Source organism: Mustela nigripes, chromosome 12 (genome assembly GCF_022355385.1).
Source record: "Mustela nigripes isolate SB6536 chromosome 12, MUSNIG.SB6536, whole genome shotgun sequence".
In the NCBI taxonomy this organism is placed as follows: Eukaryota; Metazoa; Chordata; class Mammalia; order Carnivora; family Mustelidae; genus Mustela; species Mustela nigripes.
This window is the reverse complement of record NC_081568.1, coordinates 137,002,293-137,025,580: the sequence shown is the minus strand read 5'-3', so window position 1 is coordinate 137,025,580 and position 23,288 is coordinate 137,002,293. Positions and strand designations below refer to the sequence as shown.

The window sequence follows — 23,288 nt, the reverse complement described above, 5'->3', positions numbered from 1 at the left end:
GGTAATTACTTCTTCTCTGCCCCTTTGCTTTCATTCTTCTATGTCCCATTACCTTTGGCTTTTTGCCTTTTTTTTTTTTTCCTTTCTTTTTTGGAAGTCTATCAGAATTAAATTCAGGTACATAAAACAGAAAGTCCAAATACCAGTACCCCTCCCTTGCTTCTAGGACCTGTAATAAATCTTGTGACTCTGTGTCCCTTCTGTGGGTATAATGAAACTGTACCTTTAGTCAAAATAAGCCTGTGGGGTTCATTTCCCCATTGTAGGAGCTCAGATGCTTAGGGCTTGTGCCCCTCCCTCAGCAGGTCATAAGCTATATATTCTTTTTTTTTAAGGTTTTCTTTTCTTTTCTTTTTTAATAAGATTTTATTTATTTAAGCATGTGTGAGAGAGAGAGAGCAAACACAAGCAGACAGAGAGACAGGCAGAGGCAGACAGAGAGAGAAGCAGGCTCCCTGCTGAGCCGAAAGCCTAATATGGGACTCCAACCCAGAACCCTGGGATCATGACCTGAGCTGAAGACAATGGCTTAACTGACTGAGCCACTCAGGCATCCCTAATCTGTATATTCTTTTTTTTTTTTTTTTTTTAAGAGAGATCACAAGTAGGCAGAGAGGCAGGCAGAGAGAGAGAGAGAGAGAGAGGGAAATAGGCTCCCTGCTGAGCAGACAACCCTATGCGGGGCTCCATCCCAGGACCCTGAGACTATGACCTGAGCTGAAGGCAGAGGCTTAACCCACTGAGCCACCCAGGCGCCCCACTAATCTGTATATTCTTAATCAGCTCTGGCTTCTCACTGCAGTCTCAGTAAGTTTTCCAAGTTTTTAATTAGAACATTAAACTTCATTCTGCTTTAGTGTATCAGTTTCAATATTGCTGCTGTAACATATTAACATAATCTTAGTGGCTTAAAACAAGACAGATTTACTTTTCTACTCTTCTTTTTTTTTTTTTTAATTTTTAATTTTTAAAATTTCTTTTCAGTGTACCAGAATTCATTGTTTATGTACCACACCCAGTGCTCCATGCACTACGTGCCCTCCATAATACCCACCACCAGGCTCACCCAACCTTCCACCCCCGCCCCTTCAAAACCCTCAGATTGTTTTTCAGAGTCCATAGTCTTTCATGGTTCATCTCCCACTCCAATTTCCCTCAACTCCCTTCTCCTCTCCATCTCTCTATGTCCTCCGTGTTATTCCTTATGCTCCACAAATAAGTGAAACCATATGATGATTGACTCTCTCTGCTTGACTTATTTGACTCAGCATAATCTCCTCCAGTCCCGTCCATGTTGATACAAAAGTTAGGATGTTTATCCTTCTTGAGGTCAAAAGTCTGAAATGAGTTTCACTGGGCTAAAATCAAGGCATCACGAGACTGAAGGGAAGCATTCGTTCCCCTTCCTTTCCAGCTACTAGAGGTCACCGGGGCTCTGGACCCTTCCTCTGGGTGGAAGCCAGCCATGTAGCATCTTCCAGACTCTCCCTGACTCTGACCTCCTGCTTCCGCCTTACAAGGAATTTTACTATTACACTGAGCCCACCTGGATCATCTAGGAGAGTCACTCCATTTTAAGACCCCTAATTTAATCACCTCTGCGAAGTGGCTGGCCTTGTAAAATAAAGTAACATTCACAGATTAGGGTGTCAATGTCGTAGACAGGCTGTGCCTACCACAGGCAGCTCTAACTCAAGTCCCAAAAGAACTTTCCTTTTTTATGTGGTTCCTTCAGACTGCTGCCCAGAAAGGCTTAGCAGAGAACCATGATTTTTCTTGAACAGATTTTGGACCTAATTCTTAGGAGCATTGGAAGCATCAGTCTTTCTCTTTTAAAAAGCTAAAGTTCATTCTGTTCCAGACTTTTGAGAAACTTTCCAAATGGTGTGGTCTAGTTTGCATGGCATTTCCAGCAGGATGGTTATAAACATTGCATTTTATTTGACTTTTTACATGAACTTATATGTAGAAAGTCTTTTCATCAGAAAAGTATTTCTTCTGAGCAAAATTTCTTTCTATTAATTGATTTTGGAAATTCTAAACTACTTTACCTCCATATTGATGCACTCACTAAACTTTTCTTTTTTTGCATTTACTGAACATAAAATTTTTCAGAAAAAAATAATTCTAGTGTGAAATACTAGATGATACCCAACCATAACTACTACCAGAAACCCCAAACTCTTATTCTGAAACCAGAACATTTAGGATAGCTAAATAATTTTTTTAAAGATTTATTTTATTTTATTTTATTTTATTTGAGAGAGAAAGAGACTCTCCGGCAGGCTCTGCTGAGCAGGGAGCATGACACAGAGCTTGATCCCTGGATCCTGAGATCAACCTGAGCTGAAACCAGGAGTCAGACCCTCAACCAATTGAGCCACCCAGGCGCTGCTGAGAACTTTTTAACAAAATTTAAATATAATTACATTTTCTTCTGTCTTTTTATTGGAGATAGTAGTGGTTCATTTTCTTTTATTGGTCTTCCCCCCTCAAAGAATGTGTTTATAGCTGAGACATTTTTTTCCCCTGTTTCTGTCTTTATAGCTGAAGAAATGTATAAAAACTCCAGAAATCCCTTCTAAACATGTTAGGAACTGGGTCCCAAAGGTATTGGAACAACGGCGACAAGGTTTGGAAACATACTTACAGGTAAGACGTGTTTAGATCTTCAGTTAATACAATGTAGCTTAAATAAACTTGTATCTCAATATTCTCACAACTTATGGTGAGATGCTAAGTACATCAAGCAGTCAAACATTCTCGATTAAAATAAGAAAGGCTTAAAATTATAAATATGTTGTTGGTTCTTTTAGCTTTAATCAGCTTCTAATTGTAATAATGTGAATGGAGGAAGTGAAAAGTGTGTGTCACTGTAAAAACCAATGGAGAGAGGGTCTGTCCATTTTTTCAGTTCAACTCTACACATTACTGTGTCTTTGGGGTTTTGTTTTGTTGTTTTGTTTTGTTTTCTCTCCAAGAATTGTTGCTTTCTCCTAGCATTTGCCGAGCTATGGGGTTTGGGTTGCTGGGGACATAGAGAAACTGAATTTTCATTGGGTCTGGCTAGTCCATCTGTGGAATCATGTTGAGAATTGAAGTATAAAAATTGCCTCTGATGAAGGACCAACCTTGAAAATTAGAATGTGTGCTTTTAAAAGAATGTGTTCACGTGAGAGGAGCAAGCAGAACTATGGAAGTTGGAGGATAAGACAACAACTTGTCTGGAGTAAAAAGGAAAAGCAAAAGGAAGGTTAGAACAATGTCATCTTCACTGTTTTGCTTTTTTTTTTTTTTTTTAAGATTTTATTTCTTTATTTGATGGAAAGAGAGAAAGAGCAAGCACAAGGGGAACACAGGCAGGGGCAGTGGCAAGCAGAGGGAGAAGCAGGCTCCCCGCTGAGCAGGGAGCCTGATGCGGGACTCGATTCCAGGACCCTGGGATCATGACCTGAGCCGAAGGGAGAGTGTTAACTGATGGAGCCACCCAGGCACCCCTGTTCGTTTCTCGGCTTTAAAATACAAAGGGCAGGGGCACCTGGGTGGCTCAGTGGATTAAAGCCTCTGCCTTCAGCTCGGGTCATGATCCCAGGGTCCTCGGATCGAGCCCCGCATTGGGCTCTCTGCTCAGCAGGGAGACTGCTTCCTTTCCTCTCTCTCGGCCTGCCTCTCTGCCTTCCTGTGATCTCTGTCAAATGAATAAATGAAAAAAAAAATCTTAAAAAAAAATAAAATACAAAGGGCAGAGGCTTAGTATGAATATTCTATGTCCTAGTTGATCCGCAGAGCACCACAGAGGGCAGGTGCTGGGACGGCTCAGGCCAGGTGCTCAGCCACGACACTGATCCCCTGAGAGAGATGTGTGGGACCCAGTGAGTGTGACCGAGGGGATGAGGAAGAGAAGAGCTGGACCTCACCCAAGGATTACGGCTTAGCCATGATGATCTCTCCCTCTGAGACATGTGATGTCGCAGAAACAGCAGCTCATACTGTGCTTTCCACGAATAATACCGCGCGACCCCTTTAAACTTTCACGCCAGAATAGATGCTGTGTAGACCGGTCACTGTTGGCTCTGGGAAGCCAGCACATGGTGCACGTGACAGACCTTCTGGGCGGTTGTGCCTGAATCGCTCTCTGTTAGAAGTTGTGGAGAAGCTGGCCCCGCAGGCTTGTACTCGGTGGTAAATTCAGATGACTCTCTCCCAGTACAAAGATGCCAGGAGTCTCTTGGTGGCCTTGTCTAGTCTTCCTGTCTTGACAGCGTTCAGCAAGGAAAGCTGACGCGCTGAAGGCCTGGCGAGCATCTGAGGAGGGTTGTCTGTACTGTTCTTGTGCTGCTTTGGGGCGCTGTGGATAGACCCTTCCATGTGTCTCTCTGGAAGCGGGAGATGAAAGGAGACAGGGCCACAGATGACAGGACCGTGTGTGGCGGCATTTTTGAGGCTGTGTATACGGGGCTGTGAGACTTCCAGAGATCCTGGCAACACTGTCGGGCAAAACCAAACCCAAAAAACCACGAGACTTTAGATGTTGTATGCAAAGGGTAAGAATTCATGTTCTCTGTAATTAAACGAAATAGGTAAACAATGCATGCTTATAGGCCACATTTTCCACAGATATTGTATATCTTCAGGCTTTCGCTGTGAAGCGTGCTCCTCTTTTTCGTCCCGCTGAATTTGACACATGACTTCCATTACCCCTCAGTGTAAACAGTTTAAGTTTGTACTTTGGATGTAAATATGCAGATAAAATCATCTGGCACAGAGAGGAGTTTACAATGACTCTCAAATTGAGCTTAGAATTTTCTATTCTCAGAAATAGGGCTTGAAAGATGTGGTTGGGGACCGAGAGGGCTTGCTTCCTGTCGTGCATTTAATATTCATTTTCTTGTCGCTCGGGTCCCCGAGGAGGTCTAAGGAGCTCTCTCGTCTCCCTTCTCTTCCTGATTCCATTTGCGGGCAGTGGGCGTTGGATGGAAGTTGTTGCAAAGATGAGTGGGAATGCTTTATCAATGTCAAATGAGATGAAAACCCTGGGTCGCATGTCAGTTTGGGATACCTTTTGATGTTCAAGTCTCTGTAGGAGTAAGACAGTCTCGGCATGCGCTGGACAGGATGGCCCTGTTCTGGCCTGTAAAACTGAGAAGGTGTTCACACCCCACTGCCGTAGCACCTAAAGCTCCCGGTGACGTTAGAATGTTTTCTGCTCCATGGGGCGCCTGGGTGGCTCAGTGGGTTAAAGCCTCTGCCTTCGGCTCAGGTCATGATCCCAGGGTCCTAGGATGGAGCCCCGCATCGGGCTCTCTGCTCAGCAGGGAGCCTGCTTCCCCCTCTCTTTCTGCCTACTTGTGGTCTCTGTCTGTCAAATAAATAAATAAAATCTTATTTAAAAAAAAAAAAAAAAAGAAAAAGAATGTTTTCTAGTCCAGTCTGCCTCTTGCCCCTTATGCTCAGGATTATCCTTCTGGCCTCAGTTTCCCAACGATAGAACAGGCAGACTAGCACTTGAGAGGGCCACAGAAAACAACTAGTACCTTCAGGACCACGGGGGAGTGTGACAGCATTCCCTAAGGTTGCCCACACTGATCTTCTATTTTAGCGATGGAAAAACTGAGCTCTGGTGTGGTTACGAAACATGCCTCGCTCCCTGGAGTTCATCAGTTAAAGGCTGGACTGAAATTTTAGTTTCCTAACTCCCTAGAGGCACTTTTCATTCTGCATTGTGGATTTCCTAATGTCTCAGCCTTGACATAGTTTCATGTAAGGATATATTTATTAATAATCATAAAAGAAAAGGCCCTATAATCATAAACGGTCACAATTTAATTAACTGCCCCTCGACTCCTTTGATAGATTGGTGATTTTTTTAATTTTTTGTTTCTGTTTTGTTTTGTTTTTATTTTGATTGGTTATTTTTTTAATCTGTAACTTGAATATGTAGAATCCTGTGAAAACTGTCAGCATACATGTTTTCCCTGTTAAGTCATCTGCAGAGAAACCCACATCTTAAGAAGAATATATTACATGGGGGGGGGGGGTCCCAAAGTGATTTGGCCCTCGGGCATGGTTTATAGAATACATCCTGCTTGGTTTTGTTTGTTTTTGTTTGTTTGTTTGTTTGTTTGTTTTTAGGATTTTATTTATTTGATAGAGAGAGAGAGCACAAGCAGGGGGAGTGGCAGGCAGAGGGAGAGAGAGAAGCAAGCTTCCTGCCAAACAAGGAGCCCATTGTGGGGCTCAATCCCGAGACCTCTGGGATCATGACGTGAAGCCGATTCCTAACCAGCCGAGCCATCCCAGAATACATCCTGCTTTGAGATGACTTCCCATTTTTCTTGAGACCCCCTCTGAAATAAAAGTACAAAAACTCCACAAGGAAGAACCTCCACAGGTCCATGCATGGATAGGCAGGGGGGAAATGGATCAGCATAGGACAAAAAATCTTTAACAACTTTCCAGAAGATGGAATGTTCTGCTGGTGCGTGAATGGATACAGCAGAGAGCAGAAAGCAGCAGCCCTGAGAGCCTGTGGTAGAGGCAGGAGGCTACCTGCCCGTGGCTTTGCTGGAGAATTTCTAGATTCAGAATTGGCAGGTGCAACTGAGAATCAGTGGGGCCATTCAGAGTGTACACATGGGACAGGTGGCCCGGTCACTTGTTCTCTATAGAATATAGGCAGCTTGATGTTGGTGACTGAACAAAAAATATTTTCAAAGACTTTTCTGTGCAAAACAAAACAATACACCGAGATATTAAGTAGAATGACCATGGAAAGCTAAGGCTTCTCGTATAGATAGTAGGGCCCCCAGTTCACAACCCTGTCTCTGCCAACGGAGCCGGGAGGACAGCTGACCACGTTGCACGCTCCGCCCACACTGTTGTTCCACGTGGAAGGAGGTCTGACAGAGCCACAGAGGAAAACCCACACACGCCCCGCCCCCCACTGCTTTCTTCAGGGAGATCTGACAACCGGGGATCACCAGGCCTTTGAAGAACAAAAAAGACCGAGATGAACTGAACCACTGGCTTGTCAGCATAGAGATAATTCACAACACAAAACATGTCCGCAGAATTGGTTTAATAAATCTAGAGAGCTGCCCCAAAGCCTTCCATCCAAAAGATGACACTAGGAAATTATAAGTCGAGCGGGCGGGGACCCAGAGGAGTTCTTGGGATTTGTTGTGTGCTCCCACTGGCACTATTACATAGCTGCCCTCCATGTGGGAAGCCGTTCCCAAAAGTACAGCTACAAAATCTCTCCATCAAAAGAAAAGACGCTGCGGATCTATCCAGGTCTAACATCCTGGAGTCCTAGAAAGAAAGAAGAGGGGAAACTACCCAAGTAGAGGAGGTGATAATCAAAGAAAAATCGTTGACCATTTCCCCAAGCTTGGGGGCTGGGAGCTTTTAACGGAGACAAGGTGCAGAGCATCAGGAATGATGGAAACCCACCAAAGCTTGGACACATTGGCAAAATATCAGTATGTCGGAGATGAAGATCCATCCATACTCTTCCAGAAAAGGAAAAAAAAGTGTGGGCGAGGTTGAGGTTCATTGGTGGTTCCATTTCCTTCTTCGAGGCTGGCTTCCTAGGTGGGTCCTTCTCTGTTCTTCCGTAGCAACGTGAAATTGCTAGCTGGCTTGGTTTTTAGACAGCCATGGTCTGTGGGAAGTTTGCATTCAGACCGTGTTGCATCTGTTGCAATACTGAGAGATTTATGTTTCTGAGAAAGGGACCCACGTCGTAGGTCACTTCCTTGAGAACAGCAGAGGCTTATGTTTTCCTCTTTTTCCTAAGGAGGGAACCACAGTTAAATACACAGGGAGGGGCAGCTGGGTGGTTCAGTCAGTTAAGCGTCTGACTTCAGCTCAAGTTCTGGCATCGCCCCTGTCAGGGCGCCCTGCTCAGCCGGAATTCTGCTTCTCCCTCCCCCCCCTCCTCCCCCACTCATGCTCGCTCTCTCAAATAAATAAAGTCTTTAAATATATATTTATATACAGGAAGTGTTGGGAGGTAGAGTGAAGTGGCTTGTAGAAATCGTGATTGAGGATGATCTAAGCTAAAAAAAATAAATAAATAAAAGCCTTAAAATTCACTGGAAGAAGACATTTGCCCAGCTGGTGTGTGGCGTGTTATCTAGTTCATGCAGACTGCAGTCTTCAGAAGACCTGACTACCTAGCTAGCCTGCCCCTCATGTGTTTTTAAAATCATGCAAGACGGTATACTGTTCTGTTGAGCCAGGAGTCTGCCATGGACCAGAGTTTTGGTGGTTTTTGTTTTTGTTTTTTTTTTGTTTTTTTAAACTGGGCCAGTAGTACACAGAGCATTTATTAAAATTGACGCTATGGGCTTGACAGTATGTCCTTACTAATTCTTGAGGCAATGAGCTAGAAGTTCTATATAAGTGAGCTATATGAAGTTTGCTAAGCACGCTAATCAATCAGACTTGGCTTGCTGATCTCTAAGAAGAAAGGTGTGTTAAAATGTCCCACTTCCATTTCTGTGATTGCTCCTATGATAGAGCAAAGGGCAACCATCCCTGCTTTCTCTTGGCCCCTCTCTTCCTGAGTTTTTGCTTTTCTTGCCTGCTATTGGATTGGTGGCAGATTCCCCACCCCCCAACCCCACCTTTTTCTCTTTCCATTTTCTCTCCTCTGTTAGTTTGTATCTGTTCTTGTTCAAGTTACCTGTTTTCTTTAGTCTCCTCCTGAACATGACAAGGACCTTGGGATGTTTCAAGTCTGATCAGTCTAGATACGGGATGCTAGGCTGACAGCCTTTTTTTTTTTTCCTTTAGCACTTGGAAACTATTGTGCTGCTCCCTTCTGGTTTCTGTGCCTTCTTAAAAAAAAAAAAAAAAAAAAAATTCCCCGGCCATATTATTGTTTCCCCTCTCTATGTAAGATGCTGTTTAAAGATGTTTGTTTTCAAGATTTTGTCTTTGTCATTGGAAGCTTAATTATGGTGTGTTTCCGTGCATATTGCTTTGGGTTTTTCTTGTTTGGAGTTCTTTCTTTCCCCTTCCTGCTCTCTCCTCTCCCTCCACGACTGTGATAATAGGAATACGTGGCTTTTTGCTCAGGTCCCACAGAGACCTGGGTCTTCTCTGTGGTTTTGTTTCAGACCTTTTCTCTCCATTGGTCAGATAAGGTCACTGATGTTTTTTCTGTCTTTCCATTTGCTGTCTTTTTCCTCCGCTCCTTCCATCCTGCTATTGAACCTGGTCCACGGGGCTTTTTATTTTGGTCACTGTATTTTTCAGTTCTAAAATTCCCACCAATTCTTTTTTATAGCTTTTATTTCTTTGCTGACCCTTTATATTTCTTTTTTTTTTTTTTTAAGATTTTACTTATTTATTTGACAGTGCATGCACAAGCAGTGGGCGGGGCAGAGGGAGGGCGAGAAGCTGACTGCCAGTTGAGGAGGGAGCCCGACACGGGGCTTGACCCCAGGCCCCTGGGACCATGGCCTGAGCCGAAGGCAGACGCTTAATAACTGAGCCACCCAGGTGCTCCCCTTTATGTTTCTTTGTTGAGTTTTCATATTGTTTCTTTTGTTTCAGACGTGTTCATAATTACACACTGAAACATTGTTACCAAAGCTTCTCTACAGTCACTATCAGATAGTTCTAACATCTTTGTCTTCTCAGTGTTGGCATCTATTGATTGTCTTTTTCATTCAGTTTGAGATCTTCCTGGTTTTGATATGATGAATGGCTTCCCTTGATTCCTGGACATTTTTGCATTATGTTACGAACTCCGGCTCTTCTTTAAACCTCCTGTCTTGGGGCTCCTGGGTGGCTCAGTTGGTTAAGCATCTGTCTTTGGCTCAGGTTACGATCTCAGCAACCTGGAATCGAGTCCCACACTGGGCTTCCCTACTCGTCAGGGAGCCTGCTTCTCCCTCTTCCTCTGCTCCTCCCCCTTCTTGTGTTCTCTTTCCCTCTCTCTCTGACACAAAAATAAAATCTTAAAAAAACATATTAAAAACTCCTGGGTTAGTTGCTTTTCTAATGACACTGCTCAGTCCAGAGAAGGTGGGATCTGGAGGACTCTGGCTTCTTTCGGCTAGGTAAAGACCAGATTCCCCGTCGTTGACTTCTGGGCTGGGCGGGGTGTCTTTCATGACTGCTAAGAGGACGGGAGTTCTGGCTCCCCACTGTATATTCACTGACCCTTGGATAGAGCACATTACCAGCTTGGGCAGGGGATGAGAGTCTTGGCTTCTTGGCTCCCTACTTGACATCTCCGATACCACCCTAGGATTGAGTGCCTTGTTGCAGCTTTATGAGGGTGGAAAGCTGGGCTTCCCACTGGGCTTCAGCTTCCGACTAAACCATCCCAGCACCCCCCGGCTTGAGTGGCAGTGGACCAACAGTCTTTTCTGTGTTGCTTGTGTTGAGTAGAGTGGTCAGTGTCTTAAGGTTTTCTGCCTTGCTAGGTAGGCTGTCTCTTTTCCAGGCTTTTCGCTAGAGGAAATGGGCTCTTATCGAGGCTTGACCTGTCTGCCTCTCTTGGTATTGACTGGCTTCTGGCTTTTTCTGCTCCAAGTCAAGATACATGAGGCAAAAGGAAAACCCAGGAAAGAGAAAAACTCACCACTGTGTCATTCATTAGGTGCTGCAGATTTCATTTCTTCCCTCAACCTTAGATATAACATCCAGTATAATGCGTGAGTTATATTTGGTAGGAAGAGTGTGAAAAGTGTATCTCTTCCATGATAATAGAACTAGAAGTCTATCCTTTGACTTTTAAGGTTTTTTTTTTTTTTTTTCCTATAGGGGTGCCTGAGTGGCTCAGTAGGTTAAAGCCTCTGCCTTTGGTTCAGGTCATGATCCCAGGGTCCTGGGATCGAGCCCCGCATCAGGGTCTCTGCTCAGCGGGGAGCCCGCTTCCTCCTCTCTCTCTGCCCGCCTCTCTGCCTACTTGTGATCTCTGCCTGTCAAATAAATAAATAAATAATTTTTTAAATAAATAAATAAATAAAGATGTATTTATTTGACAGAGAGAGATATCATAAGTAGGCAGAGAGGCAGGGTGAGAGAGGGGGGAAGCAGGCTCCTTGCTGACTGGGAGCCCAATGCGGAACTTGATCCCAGGACCCTGAGATCATGACCTGAGCTGAAAGCAGAGGCTTAACCCACTGAGCCACCCAGGTGCCCCAACTTTTAAGTTTTAATATTGTGCTTTTTTGCTTGAGAAATTCTCTTTGCTTTATCCGCCCCCCACCCCCGCCTGCCAAATCTGCTGGATGTTTGTGTAGGGGTCAGTCTAATCTTTTTGAGCACATTAACTCTCAATTTTTCATGAGAAAAATGGTAATCACCATTTGTTATTTGAATCCAGTGGTCCATTTTTAGTGTTTTTATAATTTTAAGATTTTTTAATGAATAATTTATGGAAATTCAAATAAGGAGAAAAGTGGAAGACAACGTCACTAGAATTTTGATTGGAATTTCAACATGGCAAACTCAAAGTCTTAGTTTCCTCTTTTTTAAATGGGCAGCAACATCCTTCAAACAGTATACTTAACTGATGAATGGGTCATGAATTGTTACACATGAACCTGAAACATAAATCATCTTGTAAGCACTGTAAAATCTTCAGATTTCACATATATCTCTAATTTATATATACAGATTATGTGTGTGTGTGTGTGTGTTTATAAAATATGTTCCAGTTTATCATTTCTTCTGGTTCTTTTTCTTAGTCATGATTGTTGAAATCCATATCTTTGGAAACCTTGGTGGTTAGTAGATTTGTTGAAGAGACATATCTTTGCTGCATTTTTGCAAAATACTTTCCTTTTTCGTTTTACAGTCACAACTAAAATGACTAAACTGTTTTTTAAAATCTCTTCACTAGTGTTTCCTTCTATCTACCTTTGTATATGCTTTTGTCAAATAAAAAAAGCATTTGTTAAATAAATCTTGGTACACAAACACCACAAAACGTGGAAAAAATAGTGTTCCACATCCTTTTAGCAAAATGAAATGGTCCAGGTTCTTGATGCAAAATAATGTATGGTAAGGTTCTTCCTTTTGAATGAACAGCTCCAAGAGAATACTGGATTTCCTTTTTCATCATTGATCCCTAAGTATGAGAAAATTCGTCTGAGATCGCATCTGAAATCTCACGATCTGTGATTTTACCTATGAAAGGAATTTTGCTATATATCATGGAAAAAACTAGTCACATGTGGCTAAAGAACATTTGCACATTTGAAATGTAGCTGGTCTGAATCAAGATGTTCTACACAATAAACACAGATTCCAAAAACTTAGTACAAAAAAGAATGTAAGATATCCCAATAGTTTTTATTTTTGAAGTCATATTTTAAAGTCATATTTAAAATAATATTTTGTATTTATTGGGTGAAACAAAATATATTTACTTGTTTCATTTTACTTTTTTCTTGTGACTACTAGAAAATTTAAATATTAAATATATATTTAAAATTATTATAAGGTATATATGTAGTTTATAGTGTACTACTTATGGACTGTGGTGCTCTCGAGTATTCCTGTCTCTGTTGTCATTGTCTGAGTCTCCTAACAACTGGAAAACACTTTCCTCTGTCAATTTTTTTTCTTTCCTATTTTGAGTATAAAAATTAAAATTTGAATATTTAACTGTGCTCATTGAAAACTTTGCCAGTAACTTCAAAGATAATGTTTCCAGGACACCTGGGTGTCTCAATCAGGTAAGCGTCTGCCTTCGGTTCAGGTCATGATCCCAAGGGCCTTGGGATTGAGTCCCACATGACGTGGGGTGTGGGGGGGGATTGGGAGGGGTCCCTGCTCAGCAGGGAGCCTGCTTATTTGTCTCCCTTTGTCTTTCCCCCTGCTTATGCTCTCTTCTTTCAAATAAATAAAATTTTAGAAAAAAAATGATGTTCTAGACACTGAAAGATGTTGAGTATTTTGGCAACATAGTGAGAAAGCTCAAGTGTGTTATAATGTTTCAGTCACTCTGTGAGAAGTGTAGGATAGGCAGAATTGAGCTGAGAGCAACAGAGTAAGTGAAACTGAACTGAGATTCAAGTCTCTTGTTTTCAAAATTTCACTTACCAGAGAGGGGCTCCCTCTTGCTTTATCTCAGCAAAATTGCAGAGCACTACAAATCGTAACCTACTGGGATTGTGAGTGGTCAGAACGGGAAAGGTGAAGTTTAGAACAGGTTTCTGTTCAAGATCTGAGCATTATCATTAAGTCAGTTTTACTTCGTAAGCGGTTTTCTCGTCATTATTCTCATTTATATAATCATCAATATTTACAAAGATGAAAATTGTCTTCTGTAAAATATTTTCTTTTTTTTTTTTTAAAGATTTTATTTATTTATTTGTCAGAGAGAGAGAGCGCGCGTGCGCACACGCTGGCAGAGTGGCAGACAGAGGCAGAGAGAGAAGGAGGCTTCCCACTGAGCAAGGAGCACAGTGCGGGACTCGGTCTCAGGACCCTGGAATTAGGACCTGAGCCAACAGCAGCTTAACCAACTGAGCCACCCAGATGTCCCAACTTCTGTAAAATATTTTCATCCTTTCTTATTCCCCACCTCTCACTTGGGCGCTTTTTTTTCTTCCCCTTTTTTTTTTTTTTAAAGATTTTATCTATTTGAGAGGGGGAGAGAGTGAGTAAGAGAAAACATGAGCAGGGAGAGGAACAGAGAGAGAGGGAGAAGGAGATTCCCCACCACTCCCCACCAAGCAGGGGCTTGATCCCAGATACCTGACAGAGGGCTCGATCCTGGGACTCTGGAATCATGACCTGAGCCGAAGGCAGACACTGAACCAACTAAGCCACCCAGGCTCCCCCACTTTGGTGCTTTTAAGTTATTCACATGTATCTCTTCCTAGCCATCCAGCGCTGAGGAGTAATTGAAAATTTCTGTTTTCATCTACCCGTGACAACAGGGTAATGTTTTAATGAAGGTGTGTGATGTTAGAGTGTCGCACAGAAGCCCTATGCTGTGCCCACGACTACCCCACATCCTAGAGCTTAGGTCCTTAGAGCTTTGAGTTTCATTCACAAATGAAGAAGTGGTATAATGGCAGTTTGGGTTCTTACGAAGGCGTTCCTTTAAAATGCAACTGAAGTGAAGAACAAGATCTTACGTCTTGGAGGTGTGTGGGGGGTGCACTCGTGAAGAGGGATGTACAGTTGGAACTTGGCAAAATCGCCGGAAAAGCCTATAGAAGTAACAGTATCTATGAAGGTCCTGCTTATAACATGAGACACACTGTTCTTTGTTCTCGTTAAAGATTGTGAGCGGTGTGTTAAATAATATTAATGGCTGGAATTGTCAGTACTTAACAGTACTTTCCCTGTACAAGTGATTTTATTGATCGATACCGACTCAATGTAACGGGGGCAGATTATTTTTACTGATTTTATTGAAACCTTAACCAAGTTTGTTAGTGCGCCACATATCTTTAAATAGATCTAGATGATGATGTAGATTAAGAAAAGCAAACCACCATCCATCTCCTTTTGATCTGTTAATAACTGAAATCCATCATTGCTAGAGAGTGCTTTTAGATTGTCTTGCGCATACGTTTCTGTGGTGCCTGCTTAGAAATCCTGGAACCCTGTTTCAGCGGTTGGTTGCTCGTACAGGAAAACCCTAACCAGAATGTGGCAGACAGGTTCGTCATCATAATTGGTGAAATAAAAGACAAAACGGGGAGAAGAAAAAACTTCGCAAGTCTATTTCCTAAATTTCGTTTTTGTGTACAGTGACCTATAGATTCTTGGGCTTTGTGATAGTTCTTTAAGACTTTTTTTGTGTTAAGCTGAAGAAACTGTGAAAGCTGTAAATACTTAGCACAGTATATGCTATTTCTTCTCATATGATTTAAAGATTTGCATTTTAATTATAGAGAGTTCTGGTACTTATTCTCAATTGTGTTTTATTTTTCTCCGTGATTTGCTTGCTTCCCCTGATCTCAACATGACATGGACTCCATTTAAAATAATTCTTAGTACAGAGAAATTTTTTAAATTTTTGTATATATTAATTCTTTAAAGAAAGCAGTACCCTTTACATTTGATGGAATAAATTAAACCGTTATTTTAAAATTTTTTATTAATTTTTAATAAATATTTTATTTTTAATAAAGTTAATTAAATGTTTAAAATTTTTTATTTATTTGAAATAAGGCATTCTTGCTTCCTTTGGGTGGGTAAGCCTGCAGAGAAGTGTGATTTTTCACGCTCTTAGTGAGCTATGGATAATGAGCTTTAGAGGTAATATAGGTCAGTGGACTTAAGGTCAGTAATGGCAACTTGAGAAGCTCTTGGAACCTCAAGAAACGTCCATGGAGAGGAATCTGTGTAGAAGGGAATGGATTGGAAATAAAGCACTCCAGTGTACTGGGGACCCAAAGCTTGATCAGGCTTAAAACTTAAAACTTTGGGAAGTTTAAAACTATGAATTATCAAATTTTGATTAAATATTTTATTGACTATTATTCAATATAATACAATACAAAGATGATATAATTAAAACTTATTAAATATTTTAAAAAATCCAACGTCTCAATGGTCTTAAAGTTGGGTTTAGTGCCCTAACCTAGAGTTCTGGGTTAACAAGGTGACTGTTTGCAGCTCAGTCCTCAGTAGTGATGTCTGAGCTTCTTGGCAGGTTCACGGCTGCATGTTTTTTCTAGAAAGGGGGCAGGGGAGATGTGGAGGTATTATCACACAGACTTGGACTCGTTTCTGGAAAGCCAGCTCAAAGCATAGTCACTGATGTCATTTCCTGTGTATGGACACAAAGCCATATACTGCTTTTTCTTCACATTCAAACTTCCACGAAAATGCGGATGCTTTTTTTCTGATAAAAAAAAATAATAATCATAACACCCTGAGCTAGCATTCTGTTTCTGTGAGTATTAGTTCTTTTAAGATGGCTGCAGTGGGCTTGAATCCCTCTTTGGTACTACAGTTTTTCATTCGCAGAAGGTTTTGGGAAAGCTCACATTATTTTTGAGACTTTTCTGGTTTTTATTTTATCAAATGTGTGTGTGATGGACTCCTGAGTTTTAAAAGAACTGGCTTTTTTAGTGAGGTTCACTTTTAGCTTGAGGACTCCACCTTAATCAAAGAAAGATCACTACCTCTCTGTTCCACAGTAATTTATTTTCTGATATAAATCATCTTTTTCTTCACAGACATCAAGAGTTCTCCCCTTGCAGATGAATATATTTTTACTATGTCAATATTTTTGTTATTGTTCTGATTTATATATGTGTGCCTATTCAAAAGCTTGGAAAAATGTAAAGAATAAAAATAAAAATAGGGATGACTGGGTGTCTGCCTTCTGCTCAGGTCATGATCCCAGGGACCTGGGATTAGGCTCCCTGCTTGGTGAACAGCTCGCTTCTCCCTCTCCCTCACCTTCTTCCCCTGCTTGTGCGCTCTCTCTCTCTCTCAGTCTGTCAAATAAATAAATAAAATCTTTAAAAATAAATAAATAAAATAGAAATAATTGTCTGTAGTTCTTCTCCTCAGACCACTGTTAAGGAACCTGGGGCAGTTTTTCTTCATAGAGGACATTAGATGATATGTACAGATAATTTGGGTTTTCAGAATTTGAGGATGGGGTGCTCATAGCTTCTGGAGGGTAGAGTCAGGGATGCTGCTAGAAATCTTACAGTGCAAAGGACAGCCCTCAACAAATAGTCGTTTGGTTCAGAACGTTCATAGTGGCATGGCTGAGAAGCCCTGATAGAAACATCTCAAAATCAGAATGTGCTTCCTTTGCCTTTTTTCTGTGTGTATTTGTAATCCTATATTTTAATATATTTGGTATGTCACCTCTAATGCTTGATAAGTTCTTCTCTTAAAAACCTGTCACAAATCTGCAGTGAGGAGAAAAACAGAAACATAAAACCATATCATAGGCATTTACCGTAACTGTGTTAAGTATTCCCCTAAGACAAGGCTTTTAAAAATATCTTAACTTTTTTATTGCCAAAAATTCTCAACATATAAAAAATAGGATAATATAATAAAATTCCAGATACTCATCATCTGTCTTTAATAATTATCAATTCAGGGACAGTCTTACATATATTCCCAAACATACCCCACCTTCCCATATTATTTTGAAAAAAACTCACAGATGTCTTTTATCTATAAATATTTCAGTATGTATTTCTAATGGATAAAGGTTCTTATAAAAAACTATTTTAATAAAGGCTCCATAATATTCCATCCTATGGATGCATTATAATTTGTTTAAGAGCCAGCTCTTAAATTTTTGAATTGTCTTTAATTTTCAAACTGGAGTGTTTGGGGTTTGTTGTTGTAGCTCTCCATATGGCATATTCTCCTTGTTCTACAGGTGAGGTAGAAAGTGTGCAGACTAAGCAAGGGAAGAATGAGCGCGAGACCCTTAATTTCATTAAACACTGTGTAACTGGTAAAGATTAATGTCCATATCTCTTGCTAATTCTTTCCAATTACTTAGTTCATATAAATTCCCAGGCCTGGTTAATTATGCTGAAGTCAGGTAGTAATTTTGAACAGTGTTCCGACAACAAGGGAATTTTCCTGGTCTAACCTTGCCCTCTCCCACAGACTCTCAGCAGATTAGGCCCTCAGCCCGGAGTCCATTCATTTTCTGCTCAGGCCTAATTGCGGCCGACTGGCTGCCACAGGTTCCTGGATATCCGCATGGAGGCAGGCAGGACTTCGGAGAACAAATAAGGAAAGATTAATTGTTTGTTTGGGTTCCTCCCAAGAGAAATGTGGGTGCTTAATCAAGAAAAATAATTTCTTCTGTTGATTTGGCTTATTTGGAGAAAAGATAATTGTGTAAAGGTAGGTGCAAAATGATGCCTTTTCTAAGAGGTATTGCCACTTACCTACACAAGAGACAAGGGTACAGGGAAATAAATGTAAGACACGGACAAAATGGATAAGGATGGCCCACATTTCTCATAGTAAGTAATCTGGCTGTTGGGGTTTCATTTGGACCAATAGTGCTTGCTAGAATTGTCATTTGTTTTCTCTGGATCTTTGGAAAACTAATCAGGGAGACAATAGTGGGGGGAAAAAAATCAACAACCCTTTTCCAAATTGTTCTTAATTGCCGGAGTACAAAGTGAGCTAAATGCTGTGATGTTTCTAATTAAGGAACCTGTTTCAAGCAAGCACTATTAAATCTATCTTTCCCAGTCTGATAAATAAGCAATCAAAGAGGGGAGGAGATTAATTGAGAGCAATTAGTTCCGGATTCCTTAAAACAGGGGATGTGAACCAGCGTTAGTAATGGTTTTTGACAATTTTGGATATGTTAACAGTGTCACGTCTTCTAGCCAATCAAAAAAGGAAATTGATTAAATGTTATATTGTTTACTATTTTTAGTGTCAAAAACCGTTTACTTTCCCAAATCTCAAATTATGTGAGAAAGACTTTTGATACGTTCTAAATCATTAAACTGACCCTTGAATTTAGTGAATGCATTGAAAGAGAAATGTATATTGTCCCTCTGACAGGAAGAAGTGAGTTGTAAACACCAGAGGGTCTACACTAGGCGGAAGTCAGCATAATTCTTCTTTGAAAGACCAGCTGGTAAATATTTTAAGTCATTCAGGCCATACAGTCTTTTTCACAGCTACCCACCTCTGTCATTGTAGTGTAAAGGCCTCCATAAGATGTTACTAGAGGGTACTTAACAAAGGAGAGGGCCTATGTTCTAATAAAACTTTATTTAGAAAAGCATGCAGCCCATCACATTTGGCCCTTGGGCTGTGGTTGATCCTTGCCTTTAGAGGCCAGTGCAGATTGGGGCACATGGCCAACAAGAGAAGGCTGGAATACAAGAGCAAGGCCTGGCATCAGGGGGATGTGGGTTCAGGTCCTAAATCGCCGCTCACTCCTGTCTCATCTAGGAATGCAACTGAACCTCTCTGGTCATGGGTCACCTAAAAAGGCAGACCTTGTAGAGTTGTTCAAGAGGACCACATGAGCTAATAGACACACATAGCACCATCCTTAGGACGACGTGGGGTGTTGTCACTAGGAAGTTCTAGTGGAGGTCTTTTATCCATTCGCTCACTTACTCATCGATTCATAAAATAAACAGCTTTGAAGGACCTGTCCTTGGCCACATACTCTACATGGTGCTTTGCATGTATCCCTTCCACATCTTTACTACCAACCTAGCTGAACAGCATCCTCTGGTATTGAAGTCATTCGTTTTTTTATTTTTTTCTTTTCAGCGTAACAGTATTCATTGTTTTTTGCACCACACCCAGTGCTCCATGCAATCCATGCCCTCTCTAATACCCACCACCTGGTTATTGAAGTCGTTCTGCCTAAATATGGACCGTTTTGTATATGCTCACATGCACTAAGCCTGTGTGTAAAGCGCCTCTGATTTCCTCCATTGACCAAGTAGTAGCAAGTCAATCAGGTAAATCGGTTTGAACCTTTCTCACAACCTGCTGGTCAAGGGGAGATAATTCGAAGAGTGCCTGTGTAGGGGTCTCATCCCTGAGGGGCCAATGTGTGCAGCCCTCTTCCCAGCAAGTGTCCAAGGCCACGTGTGCATGGTCACCCCCACTTGAATGTGGAAAGCAGTTGTGAAACTTGCAATTCTTTTTATTTTCTGTATGGCAGGGAAGTGAAGTGGGCTTTATTAATATTGCTGTTCATACAACTTCCTGCTCTTTCACGAGTCCAGGGGTCAGACAACTTGGAGTCCAGCACCAGGAGCCTCCCATGGGTGCCCTGGTGTGTGTGTTCACGATAGCCTCTCGTACTCCGAGGTGCCTGATGAGGTGGTATTAGCTAATTCCCACTAAACCCAATGGGTTGCATGACCTTCTTCCACTGAGACCTCTCCGAAGGTACGAGTCACTTAAAAAGATGCCTTGCAAAGGAACTATGGACTGAAGACAAAACTGGAAGAACGGCAGGAAGGGGGCAGCCTTGGTGTCTGTGCCCACCGCCCCCCCCCGACCCAGACTCCCCCCAGCTGGCCTGGCTATAGCTCTTGGCCTGGCCCACCCCCTCCCCCCTGCCCGCTGAAAGCCCTGAGAACCCCAAGTGAGAAAGTCAGTGACTTTTTGAGAGAACACAAGCTTAGGAGAGAACATTCTGGAAGTGGATGTTTGACAAAGTTTCTGTCATTATGGGATTTGGTTGCCAGGATTAATGTGTGTAACCTAAAATACTCTCTACTTCCCTGAAAACTTGGAAACAGAATTTTCTAGCCTGTTCAAAAACCTTTCACAAGAAGAGTTTCAGTGGGTCTTGGGTCCAGATTTTTCTAAATGCAACATTTTCCACTTGTTCTCCAAGAACAACTGTGTGACATCAGGCAAGAAGGGAATTTCATGGCCAAACCTCATTAAAATGTCTTTGTGTTACTGGAGATCGGAATTGGAAAATTTGGTGTTATAACTTCGTAAGTGCAGCTGCTGGGTCTACCTGTGTTTGTGAGATAACTGTTTTTGACAGAAGCAGTTCTTGACACTGAATATTTGTGAAATAAACTTCTCAGTCACTCTTGAATACCATGGAGAACAGTCACTGTGTCCCACCTTTAAACAGCTTACTCAGGGGCACCTGGGTTGCTCAGTGGGTTAAGCTGCTGCCTTCGGCTCAGGTCATGATCTCAGGGTCCTGGGATTGAGTCCTGCATCGGGCTCTCTGCTCAGCAGGGAGCCTGCTTCCCTCTCTCTCTCTCTGCCTGCCTCTCTGCCTACTTGTGATCTCTGTCTGTCAAATAAATAAATAAAATCTTTAAAAACAAAAACAAAAACAGCTTACTCAGTCACGCTGCTCTCCTGTTAAAGTGTCATTATTCATAATTTTATATAAAAAACATTCTATCATGGATAAGCACAATAAAATAAAATTTGTTTTAAATCTTATTTTGTGTTTCTATTACTTTAAATTTTCCTTTTGGATATGTTTTATATAGCACTTTTTTTTTTTTTTTTAAGTAGGCTCCATACCCAGCTTGGAGCCCAACATGGGTCTTGAACTCATGACCCTGAGATCAAAACCTGAGCTGAGATCAAGAGTCGGACACTTAACCAACTGAGCTTCCCAGGCGCCCCTACATAGCACATAATTAAAGCCGTGATAGCTTTATATGGTGTGTGATTAAGTAAACACATGTATTTCAGGGTAAGGGCTGAGCTCTTTTTCATTTGGGAGGCGTATGGTGAAAAATGTTTGGGAGACACTGCTCCCTCTTTAGCACATCCTCTGTTCCATCCATGCCAAAGGGTTTTAAGTAAGTAAACGCATGTCATTACAGTGTGTTTAGAACTTTCAAAATAGATGTATAGTCTTTCTGTAGGACTTACTTGTAATTTATTAAACAAAGTGCTCTGTTTCCCACAATAAATTTTTTTTTTAAAGGCCTTTCCAAATTCAGAGCTTGGGCAACTCCCATCTTGCTTTTGGACTATGAGCAGTGGGTTATTTTCAGGCTAGACGAAGAGCCTTGCCGCCACATCCCTGCATCCTGAGTTCTAGTCGTGGCAACATGTTAAGTCTAAAGAATGTCTAATACTTTCAAAGCCATTCCCTGGCTTTGCCTTCTCTTGTCCTCGTTTTCAGAAGGGGCAGTGTCTTGTCTTGTTCTTAATTTTACCTTTTCCAAAAAGGATGTTTGCTTCTGTGGTGGGGATTGTGGCTTTTATCCCCATTTTCTGTATTTCCCAACCCGCATAGTGGTTGGAGAAGACTTGTCATTGTCTCTTGCCCTGGAGTGCCTTTCATGTAGCAGATACAAAAATATATTGATTTTTCTCCCTCATCCACCTGGGCAGGAAGGTAGGTCAGTGGCATCTGAGCGGAGGGTATGTGGTTGGAACGAACTCTCCCTCTCTGGCTCTGTCGCTGTTCCAAACCATTCACTGCAGGAGACTCACCATGGATGCCTCATACTCGGCTGAGACCTTTTTCCTATTCCAGATCCACAGCCAAATTCAGCACCATTATATCCAGGATTATCTGGCTTATTTCCAATATTACTCATCATTGCCTTATCACCCCCTTGGTGGAGACTTTCTCTACAGAGCCTCTCTCATCCTGTTTACAGAAAAATCTGGGCCATTCTGGGCCATTCAGAGGTTCCTTTGCAAAAATCATTCTTTTCATTAGTAATAGTTCCATGACTGTGTCCGGCAGGCTCCTCAGAATTAGAGAAGTACTTTCCTCGGTTGTCATTGCCAAGCCGTTGTCACGGTTCACAGCTCTGTTCCCTTTCTCCAAGATCGTCATTGTAGTTTCCTCATTAGCTTGAGCTCCTTGAGTTCACCCTGAGGTAGATATTCCTACTCAAGTTCATCTCTGGCCATGATGCCCGCCTGCCAAACTGTAGTTCCAGGGTTTCTGGTCAGGGACCAGACTGTGCTGTTCCTGGGCCAGGTGTCCAGAATTCTAGCCTTACTCTGCCTGTCTCTAATGTGCCAGCCACACTGGCTTACTTGCCTGCCCCCTCGTCTTGGCCCTCATGTTTTTCATACCCCGGGCACATCCCTTTTTCTTGTGTCTGTTTACCAGAACGCCCCGAAAAGCTCATTCACAGCACCCCCTCTTTCATGAGACCTTTCTCAATTCTCCATACCCAGATGTGATCTTCTAAAGCCCTCGGGTACCTTAGCTGACTGAGATGCCAGCATATCTTACGTTCTGTTACAGCTCCTAGGGTACTGGCCTTACTCCCCCTCTCCCCCAGATTTCCAGGCCTGTCTGCCCTGCAACAGCCCCCCCCCCCCCCCCAGCATCTTCCAGGTTCAGCTCAGTCCACCCTGACTGCTCTCCGAGCCTGCTGAAGGGATAGTTTGTTTTAATGATACCTGATACTATTCTAATCCTTTCTTTTGTTTGGGGTTTTTTTCTTTCTTTCTCTGATAGGAAGATAATCTTATATTGAAATAAAAGTAGTCCCCACTTTCTTCATGCAATATTATATTGCATTATGTTCTCTGGGATGATAGTGGTATTTCTGTGTTATTGGGTATGTGCAACCTTTAAAATTGAGCTGTGTGGAAACTTTAAATTGTATACAGCAAAGAAGTCACCACGAATTCAAGTTATAAGACAAAATGACTGAAAAAATAGGCACCATACATAAGACAAAAGTCCAATTTCTGCAGTATGCAAAGAGCTTTTAAAAATCACTAAGAGGAAGATAATCCACTAGGACAGTGGACAGAATTCATTCATTTAAAAAAAATTTGAAAATGCTCAGGAAACAAGAGAAAAGGATACCTCATTATTAGTTACAGAGTAGTAAATTAAAATGAGATATTTA

At 41.8% G+C, this 23,288-nt stretch overlaps 1 protein-coding gene across 2 annotated transcripts in view; it reads left to right on the top strand.

Moving 5' to 3' along the window:
- SNX24 (sorting nexin 24) overlaps positions 1 to 23,288 on the top strand; it is a 157,996-nt gene that overhangs the window by 96,344 nt on the left and 38,364 nt on the right. For both annotated transcript variants that reach the window (XM_059418428.1, XM_059418429.1), the window contains one exon: positions 2,548 to 2,652. In XM_059418428.1, the coding sequence (XP_059274411.1) occupies positions 2,548 to 2,652 (105 nt within the window). The remainder of the gene's footprint in view (positions 1 to 2,547; positions 2,653 to 23,288) is intronic.